The 15,296-nt window shown below is 34.5% G+C and overlaps 2 protein-coding genes and 2 pseudogenes across 3 annotated transcripts; 3 read left to right on the top strand and 1 right to left on the bottom strand.

Moving 5' to 3' along the window:
- The first annotated feature begins 2,815 nt into the window (after nt 1-2,815).
- Nucleotides 2,816-5,823, top strand: LOC110761707 (vacuolar-processing enzyme-like). Of its 2 annotated transcripts, none has more exons than XM_021964256.2 (10): nt 2,816-2,878; nt 3,102-3,329; nt 3,420-3,584; nt 3,679-3,835; nt 4,109-4,197; nt 4,328-4,524; nt 4,669-4,717; nt 4,875-5,060; nt 5,200-5,406; nt 5,540-5,823. In XM_021964256.2, the coding sequence occupies exons 2-10, from the start codon at nt 3,120-3,122 to the stop codon at nt 5,687-5,689; spliced, it is 1,410 nt and encodes a 469-aa protein (XP_021819948.1). In that variant the 5' UTR covers nt 2,816-2,878; nt 3,102-3,119; the 3' UTR covers nt 5,690-5,823. The 2 variants fall into 2 exon arrangements, with proteins under 2 accessions (XP_021819948.1, XP_088106942.1); XM_088250816.1 differs by lacking the exon at nt 2,816-2,878 and adding an exon at nt 2,959-2,982.
- Nucleotides 5,824-7,630: 1,807 nt separating this feature from the next.
- Nucleotides 7,631-10,036, top strand: LOC110761651 (vacuolar-processing enzyme-like; annotated as a pseudogene).
- Nucleotides 10,037-10,282: 246 nt separating this feature from the next.
- LOC110761650 (uncharacterized) lies at nt 10,283-12,378 on the bottom strand. Its single transcript, XM_021964183.2, has 4 exons — nt 12,066-12,378; nt 11,748-11,898; nt 11,027-11,127; nt 10,283-10,884 (listed from the first exon to the last, which is right to left on the bottom strand). The coding sequence occupies exons 2-4, from the start codon at nt 11,843-11,845 to the stop codon at nt 10,379-10,381; spliced, it is 705 nt and encodes a 234-aa protein (XP_021819875.1). The 5' UTR covers nt 11,846-11,898; nt 12,066-12,378; the 3' UTR covers nt 10,283-10,378.
- A 459-nt stretch (nt 12,379-12,837) lies between these two features.
- On the top strand, nt 12,838-14,979 carry LOC110761649 (F-box/FBD/LRR-repeat protein At1g16930-like; annotated as a pseudogene).
- Nucleotides 14,980-15,296: the final 317 nt, after the last annotated feature.

Raw genomic sequence — 15,296 nt, forward strand, 5'->3', positions numbered from 1 at the left:
TAATTAATTTCATGTATTATATTACTTAATAAATAGTAGTTCAATTTTTCTTTTTCTTTTTTTCCTTTAATATTCACTAAGTAAATAATAACTAAAACATAATTACTAATCAAAGTAATTAAAAAGGAGAAATACATATTATGCTACTTAAAGGGTTCGTAAAATAGTATAGCCGTGCGGCTATACGTTTTTCAAAAATTTTTATAAAACTGCGTATAGCCGTGCGGCTGTACTATTTTATATATAAAAAAAGAGGACCCCAATCATTAGGCGCCACGTGTCAATACAATTTACCTTTTTCTAAAAATTAAAAACACAGAGTATAGCCGGCCGGCTGTACTAATTTATTTATTTATTTATTTTTAAAGGACCCTCCAGCGATTGGACACCACGTGTCACTATATTATTTTAGGAAAAAAAAATCGTAATATTGCCGCACGGCTAGACGATTCTAAATGGTCTAACTATACTATTTAATATATAAATTAAAAAAAGAAAAGAGGACCCTCCAAGTTTCATTAGCTTGTACTTTATAGATATTAATTTGCTAGTTTCAACATATCCAAAGTAGATATTAATAAGTCACTATATAATATTTTAGTATAATTTTTATAACATATATTATTCGTATTTAAAAATATGTGAGAATTATTTGTATAATATGTGAACTTTGTGAGAATTACTAAAAAATTTGTAAAAAAATATGTGTATTAAGCATTAGAAATATGTATGTACATGTACAATATGACTATTGTACGTTTGCTTTTTAAAAAATAGTAGATGTGTATAGAATACGAATGTATTATTGAAAAATACGTACATACATATGTATATATATAAGACTATATTTTAAAGAAAGTAATTTTATATATGTTTTAAAATTTTTTAAAAATTAACATAAACACTTCTCCCGACCAAATTTCGTCTGCATAGGTCTATGCCGGCAAATATTTGTCGGATTAGGTTTCTCCCGACAAAATAACCTATGCCGACAAAATTTGGTCGGGAGAGGTCTTTTAAAAAAAATAAAATATAAAATTAGGATGTTTAGGTTAATTAATTTTTTAAAATTTTATTTTTAGAAATTAAATAATAGATTTGACTGATTTAATTAGTTAAATTAGTAATTATATTTTAATTATTATTTATTTAGTGAATAGTTGGTATTAAATATTTAATTAACTTCATGAATTATCTTACTTAATAAATAGTAATTCAATTTTTCTGTTTCTTTTTTTCCTTTAATATTCACTAAGTAAATAATAACTAAAACATAATTACTAATCAAAGTAATTAAAAAAGAGAAGTACATATTATGCTACTTAAAGGGTTGTTGAAATAGTATAGTTTAAAAAATAAAAATAAAAAACTGAATATAGCCGTTCGGCTTTACTAGTTTTTATATATAAAAAAGAGGACCCAGTCATTAGGCGCCACGTGTCAAGACAATTCTATTTTTTTTAAAAAAATTAAAAACACAGAGTATAGCCGCCCGGCTGTACTATTTATTTATTTTAAAAAAGGACCCTCCAGCGATTAGACGCCACGTGTCACTAAAGGTCTATCTATACTATTTAATATATAAATAAAAAAGAGAAAAGAGGACACTCCAAGTTTCATTAGTTTGTACTTTATAGACATTAATTTACTAGTTTCAACATATCTAAAGTAGATATTAAATAGCCACTATATAATATTTTACTTGCTATACTACGTTTTTTTATTATAAAAATTAGTATAGCCGGCTATACCATTTTTGACCCGTGTCAAAGCTTGGTCTACATATTTATAATGTGTAACCTTGCTAAAAAGCTTCCCTAGCTACAACTATTTTCCCTAGCAATACAAACTATTTTTCCAGAATAGAAAATGAAATACACATACCACCATACCAATTATTTATATTTTTATTTTGCATGTAATTCCAATGTGTTGCATGATATATTTGGAATGCGGTGCTAAGAAAATAATTTCAAACACAGGCAAATATATCAACAAGCTAACTTCCATCATTCTTCAAGAACAAGAAATCGAATGACCACCACCTATCCTTTACATAGTAATTTCAATGTGTCACACAATAGTTTAGTGCGAATTAAAGACGCATTAATTCCAATAAATAATCAGCACTGCATTAATTGAATGGAAAAAATTTGATCCAAATATGCGTGATTTAATTCATCGGTCATAGCTATTAATACATAGACTCCAAAATCATTCATGTCAAGCAATTTGTGCACAAGCATATGGGGTGGCACCGTGGCACCACATTGGAAAAGTGGGCGAAACCCTCCCCCTCCCCTCCCTAGCGAATGAATAAAATTAAAAAAAAAGCAATTTGTGCACAAGTAATCCCCTCTTTTGAGTGATCCAGGATTATTTTGGATAATCCTTGTTAAGATGACCTATAATATCCAACCCGAAACTTAAAATTTTAGGTAATTAGCTCAAAATATCTAGTGCTCTCAACACGTTAAACTTTTTATAGTATAAAGATTTTCAAAAATTCAACATTGGTCCAGTTTTTAATTTATTTTTAATCACTATGATCAGTTTTTGTGTGAGGTTGGTAAATGAAAAATTGTTGCCTTAGTTCATTTGAATTTGTAAGAACTAAGCCACTATGTATGTTATGGGCCACGTCAAAGATCACAAAGCTGATGATGAAGAATATTAATTGGAGTGGGGTGATGAAACAATTGTTCATCTAAACATTTAGACACTTCTTTCTTCAGCAAGTATGGGAGTGATTTAATCTCAACCGTTCATTTCAACCATAAAGCATCTATAAATTGAGTGCTTTGTTCATTGGAAGAGCACATGTACTCACTGAGAGCTTGAGTGAAATAATTTTGAGCAATTCTTTGAAAATCTCTTGGTAAGATTTTTGGCCTTTCTCCTATTTTAATTTCCTTTTTCTTAATATTCTTCAAGGCTGAGCTAGTGAGCTTTAGAGAGAGTTTTGAAGCGCTTCAATTTAAGGTCCTATACCATCAAAAGTACATTAAAATTGATCTACATTACTACGTAACATACATATACGTACGCGCATTAATTTGTCGACTTCTAATTCTAACACTAGCTATTCTATGTTTGTACAGGTGATCTTAATCTGCAGAATGGCTATTCTAGGTTGTGGAGTATTGCTATCCCTTGCTTTGCTAAGTTTGAGTATTAGAATTAACTTGTGCCTCCCTGAAAATGGAAAAGAAATAGATTTCAGTGCTCATGGTGATAATGCCTCTCCAAGTACCACTAAGAAGGATAAGGGAAAAAGATGGGCAGTTCTAATTGCCGGGTCAAATGGTTACTACAACTATAGGCATCAGGTTTAAATTTGTCAAAATTTCATCTTATAGTATTAGTATCAAAGATTATGTTATGTTACTAATAGTACATTTAATTGTTTTTCCGTGCAGGCTGATATATGCCATGCATACCAGATACTGAAGAAAGGTGGACTGAAAGATAAGAACATCATTGTTTTCATGTATGATGACATTGCGCACGACCCCGAAAACCCTAGACAAGGTGTCATCATCAACAAGCCAAAGGGCCATGATGTTTACAAAGGAGTTCCCAAGGTTTAATTTTTCTATTTGATTTTAGTTTCTAACTAGTTTGTTTGATTAACATTGTTTTAACTGTAATGCAATTTTTTTGTTGTCTTTTGTGCAGGATTATACAGGGGCAGATGTTAACTCAAAAAATTTCTATGCTGTTATTCTTGGAAACAAAAGGAACCTCACTGGAGGTAGTGGCAAGGTTTTGAAAAGTGGTCCAAATGACCATGTTTTCATCTATTATGCAGACCATGGTTCTGCAGGATTACTTGGTTAGTACGTAGCTTTTAATTAACTTTCAAAATATTTTGTTAAGAAATTAAATTGTATGTAATATGATCCCATAAATTTAGTAAAAAAAAATTCTTTTGTTTCTGGAGTTACATTTGTAATAACAAAGGAATAAGCATGCACATGATCCAATCAAGGAAGAACCAACTCTTGTTTTCTGTAGAAGTTATTCTTAATTGAAAGAATAGGGAACAGGGTAACATTTCTGTGAAATTAGACGTTGCGTTTACGTGTGAGTGGTATTTTGTATCCAGGGATGCCTAGTGGGGATGATGCTGTTTATGCTAAAGATCTTATACATGTGCTAAAGAAGAAGCATGCTTCTAAGGGTTTCAAAAGCTTGGTAAGATTAATTTCCATTTCAATAGCAATTGATAAGGTTGTAGCCTTGCTACAGTTTACAACTATCAATCTTTGCTGAATTTCAGTACTTTCTAAGGCTTTTATGCATTTATTTAAAAAACATATATCAGGTATTCTACATCGAAGCTTGCGAGTCGGGGAGCATATTTGAGGGCCTCCTTCCAAATAAAATGAATATTTATGCTACTACCGCAGCAAATGCAGAAGAGAGTAGTTATGGAACATATTGTCCAGGTGAACCCGAAGTTCCTGAGGAGTATGATACCTGTTTGGGAGACTTGTATAGTATTTCCTGGTTGGAGGATTGGTAATGCAATGCTGTCCTTTATTAAGATGCTGTTATACAGAGTACATTACTTTATCAGTTTCCAATATATTTTGAATCGAAGGCTCGTACTAATTACTTTGTTGTTTCGATGAATTTGGAACATATTGTGACATTTGAGAGCAGTGACAGCAATGATTTGCGCAAAGAAACTTTGGAGAAGCAATATGAAAGGGTAAAATATTGAAAACTTCTCACAGTTTTAGATATTTACGGAGCTTTCATTACAAGAGATGAAATATTTTGAAAATGCTTGTCAGATGCAGATCATAAAGTATATGTATAATGCCAAGGAAAATTAGAATAATATGGCCATCTCAACTAAATTACAGGTTCGAAGAAGAACAAATGAGTCTCATGTTATGCAGTATGGAGATATGAGCCATAGGAAGGAGTTCCTCTTCACTTACATGGGTGCAGATCTTGCAAACAACAACTATACTTCCATCGGCGATATCTCTTCACCCTCAAGGGCTGTTAACCAACGTGACACAAACCTCCTTTATTTTCAGCGCAAGGTTTCAGCTCTTAAATTATTATGAGTCCTAAACTTAAATGTTCTTTAACTTGCACAAATTTTCATATATTTTGCTAATATAATTCTGTATTCTAAGTGTTTCTTCTTATATCTAGAAACCATTTCTGTTTATTCTTCAGTTCCTCAGAGCTCCTGCTGGCTCTCATGCAAAACTGGAAGCTCGAAAGCAGCTGCTTAATGAAATTGCTCATAGGAAACATGTGGACTCTAGCATCCGTAAAATAGGGGAGCTTTTGTTTGGACACACGAAGAGCTCAAACATGTTGATGAACGTTAGGCCTCGGGGGCAACCTGTAGTAGATGATTGGGACTGCTTCAAGAAGTTTGTAAGTCCTCTAGTCCAATTCATCAAATTAATACAGACACACAAGTTTTTGTGCTTGTCTATCTAATTCTTTAATTAAAGTAAACCAGTAAATTTTATCTCTAAGATATTGATTTTGAATTCTATCCGTGCAGCTGAGGATTTATAAGAAGTACTGTGGACATTTATCAACATACGGAATGAAATACACACGAGCTATAGCCAACATATGCAATGCTGGGGTAACCACGGAGAAAATGGTTGCAGCTTCTGATCAAGCTTGTTCCAAAAAACCCTTTGTCTAGAACTTCCTTTTCTGATCATATGACGTAAATAAACGGTTATATATATGAATTTTATGTTGGTCTAATGGGGTTGATGTTGCAACAGTCTTTGTATGAAAATAAGAAATGAAAATTAATAAATAATGTTTCGAAAATGTGATGTCGTCTGTGGATCTGTAAAATCTAGCATTTAAACATATGTGACATTTCTGTGTCGGATAATACCTTTGCTAGCCATTAGTAGCTAATTAATGCTTTTTCAAGGCTAATCATATGAACCAAACTCTATATTGAAAGATGAGAATAAAACTAAATAGCAAAAAAGTTCATCACTCTGTAGCTGACCAAGATCTTTATCAGTTCAGCAACCAGTACAAGCTCTCAAGCTAAGAGCCTACTGATGTTTACATTATCGTTCGCGAACACGTTTGGCAACAAAAGAAACAAGTACTTAAGGAATTCGATCAAGAAAACACAGAGACTCTGCAACCCAGATTAAGTGTCGACTCTTTTAATTGTTAATCTGGACTCTTGAATTGAAGAAGCTTTCTTCATTTCTTAAAAGTTTTCAGTTTCGTGTTTCTTGAGAAACAAAAATTGTCTGTTGGATTTTCTTTAAATGAGCTTCAATAAATGGTAATTGAGGAAAGGGAGAAAGAAAAAAATGTATGTTCTAATGACCTAATCCAACAAAAAAGGAAGTTATTAGACTTTTATCAAACAAACACATGTATCTTCTATCCACTTTTTCCTTACAAGAAAAGGTAACTCAAATTGTGAACAAATTGCTGTAGTTGAAATGACTAGGTAGAAAGTTCAAAGGATTTAACCAATACAACATCAACTAAACATTTATATTTGAAATCTCACATTTCAATTGATTGACCCTTAAGAATAACTTTTGCATTGTCACAAATTTTGTTGCCTGATTTCATCCTATAATTTTGTATATACTATTAGTTAAATTTCAGAGAGACGGGCCAGCGGCCCTCTATTATCACACCGATATTGTCCCCTACTTAATCACCTACAAAGCTCAATAGGTGTGGGGTTTTATCTAGTCAAGTTTCCGATATGAGACTTATATTCTTCAACACTATTGACTTTATAACATGTTTCTTAACAAAACTTCACCAAGTAGACCTTATTCCTTGAGTCACAGAGCTTCATCTCCTAGTAGACCTTATGCATATATTTGTTCGTGTCATATATCACATATTGGTTGTTACACATCAATTAATTAACTCACATAGTGACTAATTTCAATGTGTGACTGAACTTCGGTGCGAAAGACACATAACAATATATATGTATATAATATAATAAATTCATTAAACGAATGGAACGAATTATCCAAATATGCATAAAGTAACCTCAGGATTAGTTTTTTTTTTTCTTTTCCAAAACCTCAGGATTAGTTAAAATGTAGAGAAAATACATTAGTAGCATCTCACAGACTCACAATATTACTAATTTAAGACAATAAAACATCCAACTTAATTTGTTTAATTTCTAAACTAAGAAAGGGAGATGGGCAGTAGCCAAGGATCCTCTATTCTTTTCCTTTTTTTTTTTTTGTTTTTTTTGTTTTTTTCACTCATATTCTCCTGTTCTTTTAACTTTCATGCATGAGATTTTATTTATTTTATATTTTTTTAAAAATGGGCTGCTAACTATGTAGTGCTCATGTATCTACTCACTTCCTTGTTTAGCATGTATAGAAGATTTAATCTGAGCCGTTCTTTTCAACCACAGAACTCTACAAATAGAGTACTTTGCAACTTTGCAGAGACATTGTGAAAATCTCTTGGTAAGAGGTTTGGTCTTCCACATTAAATATTATCTCCTAGTTCATCTCCTTAATCATTCATCAAGGCTGCTTTGTACATTAACTATTTGTTAACTTCTAATTAAGCCTAAATTGTGTTTCTGCAGATCACCTTGTATAATCTGCACTGCAGAATGGCTAGGCAAAATTGTGGAGCATTGATATTTCTTGCTTGTTTAAGTTTGACTGCTGGAAGCTTGTGCCTCCCTGTAAATGCAGTACACATAGACTCTATTACTCACGGTGATGATGGCTCTCCAAGTACCACACAGGATAATGGAAACAAATGGGCTGTTCTAGTTGCCGGGTCTAATGGTTACGGAAATTATAGGCACCAGGTTTAAGTTTGTCCAAATTTCATTGTATACTATCAAGTGACCTTATCTTGGTTGATATAATTTTTGAAAAATGCAGGCTAATGTATGCCATGCATACCAAATACTGAAGAAAGGTGGACTGAAAGATGAGAACATCATTGTTTTCATGTATGATGATATTGCGTTCAACCCGGAAAATCCTAGACAAGGTGTCATCATCAACAAACCAAAAGGCCATGATGTTTATAAAGGAGTTCCCAAGGTTTATTTTATTTTTTCTCAATTGGACTTCAGTTTCTAGCTGGTTTTGTTAATAAGTTTAACATCCTTTAAACTGTAAGGTAACTTATTTTTTTATGCAGGATTATACAGGGGATGATGTTAATGCAGACAATCTTTATGCTGTTATTCTTGGAAACAAAAGTAGCCTCAGTGGAGGTAGTGGGAAGGTTCTGTGTAGCGGTCCAAATGACCATATTTTCATATATTACACTGACCATGGTGCTGCAGGATTACTTGGTTAGTAACTTTGTATTAATGAAAATTGTATGCAACATGAATTTCTTTTTTTTTCTAATTGAAATATTTTAACAAAGCAATAAGCATGCAGATCATAGTATGCAGGAAAAGAAAGTGGAAGTTTTTCTTATATTATTGTCTAGACTCACATTTCTATTAAATTATGTAGTGCATATTACAGATGTTGTTATATTTACATTCAGGGATGCCTACTGGTACTCCTTTGGTTTTCGCAATAGACCTCATAGATGTGCTGAAGAAGAAGCATGCTGCTAAAGGTTACAAAAGCATGGTGGGAATTTCCACTTCATTAGTAATTAATGTATAATCCATCCTCACTGAAGTTTTCGACTATTTTTTTGGGTGTATTTCTGCACTTATTAAGGTTTTATGCATTTGTTACACAAAATGGGTATTTTACCTTGAAGCTTGTGAGTCTGGGAGTATATTTGAAGGCCTCCTTCCAGAGAATGTAAGTATTTATGCTACTACATCAGCAAATGCAGAAGAGGATGGTTATGCAACATACTGTACCGGTCAACCTGGTGTTCCTGCTGAGTATGATACCTGTTTAGGAGACTTGTTCAGTATTTCCTGGATGGAGGATTGGTATGCAATACTTTCGTTATTAAGATGCTGTTCTAGTTAAACAAAGTATACATTGCTTCATCAGTTTCCAACATGTTTTCGCTAAAAGGCTCGCACTGATTACTTTGTTGTTGTGGTGATTTTGGTACTTTCACATTTGAGAGCAGTGACAAAAATGATTTGCGTAAAGAAACATTGGAGAAGCAATATGAAAGGGTAAACAATGACAATGTTTCAAACTTCTAAATTATGATTGAACTTTCAATATAATAGATAAAATATTTGACAAATGCATGTCAGATGGTATAATGTCAAGGAAAATTAGAATAATATGACCATCTCGATAAATTACAGGTTCGAAGAAGAACAAATGATTCTCATGTTATGCAGTAAGGAGATATGAGTCACAGAAAGGAGTTCCTCTTAACTTACATGGGTGCAGATCCTGCAAATGATAGCTACACTTCCATGGAAGATATCTCTTCACCATCAATCTCAAGGGTTGTTAGCCAACGTGATGCAGACCTCCTTCATCTTCATCACAAGGTTTCTAGTATTATTTTATTCTGGGTTCTGAACTCTAGAAACATAGCAGGCCAGGCAAAAGAAGATTTTCTTTTTCTTATAGCTAACAACTATTTCTCTTTATTCTTCAGTTCCACAGAGCTCCTGCTGGCTCTCATACCAAACTGGAACCCCAAAAGCAGCTGCTCGATGAAATTGCTCATAGGAAACTTGTGGACTACAGAATAAATAAAATAGGGGAGCTTTTGTTTGGACATCAGAAGAGCTCAAAAGTGTTGCTTAATGTTAGGCCTCTGGGGCAACCTCTAGTAGATGATGATTGGGATTGTTTCAAGATGCTTGCAAGTCGTTCTCCTGTAACTTCAAACATGAAATGAATGCAGATGCACTAGTGTTTGAGCCCATCTCTCAGATATTGATTTTGAATTCTTTTCCATGCAGGTGAGGACTTATGAGAACAACTGTGGACCTTTATCAAATTATGGAATGAAATACGCGCGAGCTATTGCCAACATAGGCAACGCTGGGGTCACCATAGAGAATATGGCTGCAGCGTCTGATCAAACTTGTTCTAAGAAACCACATGTCTAGAACTTCCTTTCCGATCAAAAGAAGTAAATAAGTAGTCATGCATATGGCTTTCAGGTTGCATTAGTGGGGTTGAGCTAGTTTGCTTTACATCAATAAATTATAAATGTATGTATGAATTTACAATAGTCTTCGTAGACAAATAAAAGTAAACAAAGAACCTTTCAAAAAATGTGGTGTAAACTGATATCTCATCTTCTGCCTCAAGTGGAGGCAAAAATTTGTTCAATCACATTTCATATGCAACAATTGAAATCTCATATGTTCTTTTATTATAAGTCAAATCTTAAATTCAACTAATTACAACCGTCATAATTTCAAAACCAATTTCAGAAACACTGACAATCACCTAAGTTTCCTCCTCTTCGATGTTCTGGCTTGCCTTCGAACATTTCTCACTTTTCTTAATTGAAGATGTCTCGAGCTTCTTGGCCTTTGAGATCTGCCCCCAATGCGCACAGATCTTCCCCTAGACTTTAACCTTACATGGTGGTGACTATGAGTGCCACGCCTACTTGATGGGTAAACAGAGCTCTGCAGCTTATCCTTTCTTCTCCTGCTGACTGACTTCCGCTTTCTGCTGACATTTAACTCATGATAGTTATCCCACAAATCATTTTCCTCGCTTGAACTGTATCCTTGTTCAATGTCTCGAAATTGGCTGCGGCGGCGATGGCGGTGACGACGGCGGTTTACCCTCTTAGTGTTCTTTAGTTTGTACCACAAGAAACAAGTAATATCTTCTAGTGCATACCAGTATGTCTCGCATGCAGCCCAACACATCTTACAGAGGCTTTTTCCAATGCATTGGAATAACCCCAGTTTAAATAATAGATAGAAGAATAATAAAGCTGAAAGAAAGTAAAAAATATGAATAAGAAACAAATCAACATTTCTGCAACTGAAGCTCATAACAAATGAACTTCCAAGGCTAGTCTGCGAAGCAAACTCTAACGAAAATAAGAAGAGTACAACTAAAGAACAAGAAATTACTTATGTAGCAGAGGACCAAGATCATTAACAGTTTCAACAGACTGGAGACACATAGATGCTCAATAAAGCAACCGAAATCCCAGGGTCCTGAACACACATCCCTGCAGAATCAAACATATCATACTAACATTAGCAGGGCAGTGAAGCATAATCCAAAGGTAAATCCATCATCCAGTCTCATCATCTATAGTTGAACATGAATATACACAAGCTCAGAAAAGTATTCGGCTAATTCCTATCTTGCAAAGGAGTATTTCCCCCTCCGATCCGCATCGATGCCTAGGAGGTTACATCTTTGAGGAAAACAAACAAGAACTAAGGGGAATGAAGGAGAATCTAAAAGCATGGTTTTGTTAGTTTAGTGCCAAACTGATAAAGAAAATCAAGAACTAGAAGATAATAAATAAGATTTCCTAAGATTAGCAGCTAAGAAAATGAAGTGCCTATGCCTATAAGCTGCACCCCTTTGGCAGGAAAAAGGAAGAAGTAAACAAGAGGTGTACTGCGAAGAAATGCCGCCGGTCATGAAAATAAGGAAAACATGTATGAACATTAGGGACTCATAGCAGGCCTCCAAGTCAGTGCAACACAAGAAACTATTGGAGATGAAATGAAGTCAACAAATCATAGTAATTTTCATCTGAAATTACGACATATGATATGATTGAACAGAACGATGGCCGGGCCGGCAATAAAAGAGAACATTTTCAGCAGAACTTACTCGCATGAGCCACCAAACATAGTCTTAAACGGAGCCAAGAACGCCTTCTCAAGTAGACCACCGACCCCATCTGCAGCTTTACTGATGACATCCCCCATTTCAAGTAATTAAAGTTCAAATTCAAAAGAACGTGTATATTTCTACCATCAAGCTGCACAACAATACACAAAATTGAATCCAAAAGCTATTAATTAAAGCAAAAATAATACAAATTCAACAATAAAAAAACTCACAAAGTTCACCAAAGACAACAACAACAAAGGCGAAGAAAAAAATAAAGCAAAAGAAAGAAATTAACGGAGAAGGCAAGGCAGGTACATGGAGAATAAGAGAGCCTTGTCTGTCTTGGAGTTTCTCTCTTGTTGGACGTTTTGTGATTTTTAGCAGCAGATGGTGAGATTGGGGGGAGGTTTTGTTATTTTGCGACGAGGGAGGAAGGGAATGAGAAACCGTTTCAACTCAACGGTCGGGAAATAAAATAAAATAGATTGAAAAATGGGACTGGGCTGGCTGGGCCCATTTATACGCATAAATCCAATCCAAAACTTGGAATCCAACTTCGACCAGGAAACAATTCCAGCGGTTGCTTGCCACCCAAGTTCTTTTGGTTTTGTATGATTTATGGTTTCTGTATTTTGAAGGTAAACTGCCCCAGATTTGATGAAGAAAGTGGTACTTCCAGCCTCTCAATTTGTCCAAAACATGAAGGTAACCGCTGTTCTAGTTGCTATGAAAATTGCATCTTTCTTTTTTGCCCAGATGCCAAAATAGAATCAAAATGGCATCTTTATATTTTCCCACTATCTAACTTGTACAAATTCGCATCCTTTTTCTGTCCCTGATTTTCATAATGCTTTTTGTAACATAAATTTATTAACTGAATGGAATCATGAAATTGAAGAAGAGAGAGAGAGAACACTACCCTGTAACACTCCTCAGCCCTTACTCTTTTTATGGTTTCTTGCCTTCTGTTTTTTGGGGTGGCCTATTGATGTATTAGAAAGATGAGCACAACTTTGGATCGAGGGGCAAAACAACAAGAAAAGAGAAAAGTTTGCGGAAAAAGGCCAACAAAAACTGCAAGTACAACATGGCGGTGGACCAAATCAGTGAGTTCAACTTGGTGGACAGAATTAGTGGGTTACCGGATGAAATTCTTTTTGGTATAGTGTGTCTCTTGCCACTGAAGGAAGCTGCAGCTACCAGTATCCTTTCTAAGCGATGGCAGTATGTGTGGGGCGTTTACCATGACTCTCAATTTTGATGCTAAATATGGGGTTGGTCCAAATTTTCCCGACTTTGTCCAATTAGAACCAGAACTTAAAAACCTGGAAATCCGTCGATATATTGGGTAAACACTGTGCTGGAACATCATAGAAGCCCAACCATTGAACGATTCAGGGCTTGCTTTGAATTACATAGTCGTTCCACAAGTAGCATTGATAAGTGGATCCAATTTGCAATGAATAAGAGAGTTCAAACACTTGAGCTCGAGTTTGGTCTTTTGTATATGTTCATATTTTTTATGATGCTCCTGCCTATCAATTTCCTCACAAACTATTTGGTCTCAAAAATGATTATACCTCGAAGCTCAACAACATGCATTATGACAGTCCGACTACAATATTGGATTTAAAGTTCCTAAAAGTTCTTCATTTGGAATGTGTTGATGTGACCAAAGAAGTTCTCGTGTACTTTATGTCTAACTGTCCTGTTCTTGAAAGACTAACAGTGACTGTTGCTACAAACAATTTGGTTAACTTAAGAGTTGTTGGTCGATCGATTGCATTGAAATATTTAGAGATAAACTTTTGTGAGTACCTCAAAAGCATTGAGATTTGTGATGTAAACCTTGTTTCATTTATTTATCATGGGCGTGCAATCAACTTGTTTTTTAGTAACATACCTTTGCTTGTCGTGGGTATCTATTTCAGAGAGGGTTAATTTCTTCACGCATGAGCTTGAAACGTACTGTAAATCCGTAGAGAGCTTCACACTTACACTTTCACAACTTCACATTTACACTTTCAATAGAAATAATAAGAGTGCTGTTAAACGAACCATAAAATTAACTGAGTACACTCTACTACCAAACTATTTATTGGATTACTAATTTACCCTAATATAAAATGACCAAAAACGATATATTGAATTGTGAAACAAATGTAATTTTAATATAAGTACACCCTACTCACCATATTCAACCCCCCTACTTCCACAAACCTTAATATTAGGGGTGAAACTGACTAGGGTGAAGTCTTTATGAAGGGAAGCTAAGGTGAAAGAATGTTTTGGATTTTAGGTACCAGAAACGGGAGAAATGCTTGAAAAGAGAAGTGTTAAACAAGGAAACCAAGGTTGGGACTGTCCTGAGAGAGAGTCTTAGGCTAAAACCAATAGATTTGTAGAGGTCTGTAGTAAGAGTTGATTTATTATATATATTTATTTATCGTTTAGAAAGACTTTAAGATAAAGGGGTTTGGGGCAGTCTGCAAGATGATATCTGCTTGGGTTTTCCATGTTCAGAAAATCAAAGAAAAAGGAAGAACTTGAAGAATAAGATGATCAGCTTAGCAATCACACAAGGATATGCTACTTAGTATCTTTCATTAGATCTCTGAAAAAATTAGAACAGGTTACACATTCTTACTTAAGTTGTTGACCTGTGCTACTCATGATTTTTTATTTTTAATTACCAGAGGTATTTTTGGTAGTTAAATAGGGTGTACTTAGTTAATTTAAAATTTTGATTTAAATATTAGAGTGTACTTAGAGCATGAGTATTTATAAAAAATAGCCAAAATTTGGCCCCTACTTTCCTAAATATTAGTTTCTATAAAAACATTTCAAATATAGCATAAAACTCACTTAAAAAGATACAAATACCCTCAAAATTAAAACTCACACATAAACCTAAAAAGTTTCAAAGTAAAATCGATTGCATGCATCTCCGCACGAAACTCCGTCCCACCTTCTTTGGCTAGCTTCTCAAATCGTTTCACTGCAATGAGTTTTTTTTCCCTATGTTTAAACTCCTTTTGTAAACTCTCCCAACGACCCTTTCCCAAATCTTGTTTGTGGTAGTAATGACCATGGTAATTGGACTCTTGAGGATGGGTATTAGATTGGTGTTGCTCTGAGTGTTGTTTATAGTGTTACTTGTTATGGTGCCGACCTTGAAGACAGCTATGGTGGACTCATTGAGATCCCTTTTGACATGTCTGAGTGGTAAGTTTTGTTTGGCACAAATATTACTCACACCGTAGAAAACAGCTGCCCCACAATTGCAGTCTTCTCCCATCCTCAAGAGTATAGCCGTGCGGCTATACTTGATTTTTTTTTAAATAAAGAGTATATAGCCGTTCGGCTATACTACGGTTTTTATTATTAAAAAATGGTGTAGCCGCGCGGCTATACTCATAGGGTGAACTCAACACTCTACAGTGCTAAGCTATGATTTATGGACGTTTGTTGTGTGAGCATTACTCATTTATTTGTATCTCATTGAATAGACTATTGCATTCTTTATTTATGGACTGTTTCACCTTC

The sequence above is a fragment of the Prunus avium genome, chromosome 3, assembly GCF_965620075.1.
Source record: "Prunus avium chromosome 3, drPruAviu1.hap1.1, whole genome shotgun sequence".
Lineage (NCBI taxonomy): Eukaryota > Viridiplantae > Streptophyta > Magnoliopsida > Rosales > Rosaceae > Prunus > Prunus avium.

What these genes read in the sequence shown, in the direction of transcription:
- LOC110761707 (XM_021964256.2), top strand. Translation starts at nt 3,120, where the DNA reads ATGGCTATTCTAGGTTGTGGAGTATTGCTATCCCTTGCTTTGCTAAGT. An exon ending in TTTACAAAGGAGTTCCCAAG is followed by an intron (nt 3,585 to 3,678) that starts GTTTAATTTTTC and finishes TCTTTTGTGCAG; the next exon opens with GATTATACAGGGGCAGATGT. An exon ending in TGGTTCTGCAGGATTACTTG is followed by an intron (nt 3,836 to 4,108) that starts GTTAGTACGTAG and finishes TTTTGTATCCAG; the next exon opens with GGATGCCTAGTGGGGATGAT.
- LOC110761650 (XM_021964183.2), bottom strand. Translation starts at nt 11,845, where the DNA reads ATGGGGGATGTCATCAGTAAAGCTGCAGATGGGGTCGGTGGTCTACTT. An exon ending in ATGTTTGGTGGCTCATGCGA is followed by an intron (nt 11,128 to 11,747) that starts GTAAGTTCTGCT and finishes TTGATTCTGCAG; the next exon opens with GGATGTGTGTTCAGGACCCT. An exon ending in CTTGGTCCTCTGCTACATAA is followed by an intron (nt 10,885 to 11,026) that starts GTAATTTCTTGT and finishes ACTTTCTTTCAG; the next exon opens with CTTTATTATTCTTCTATCTA.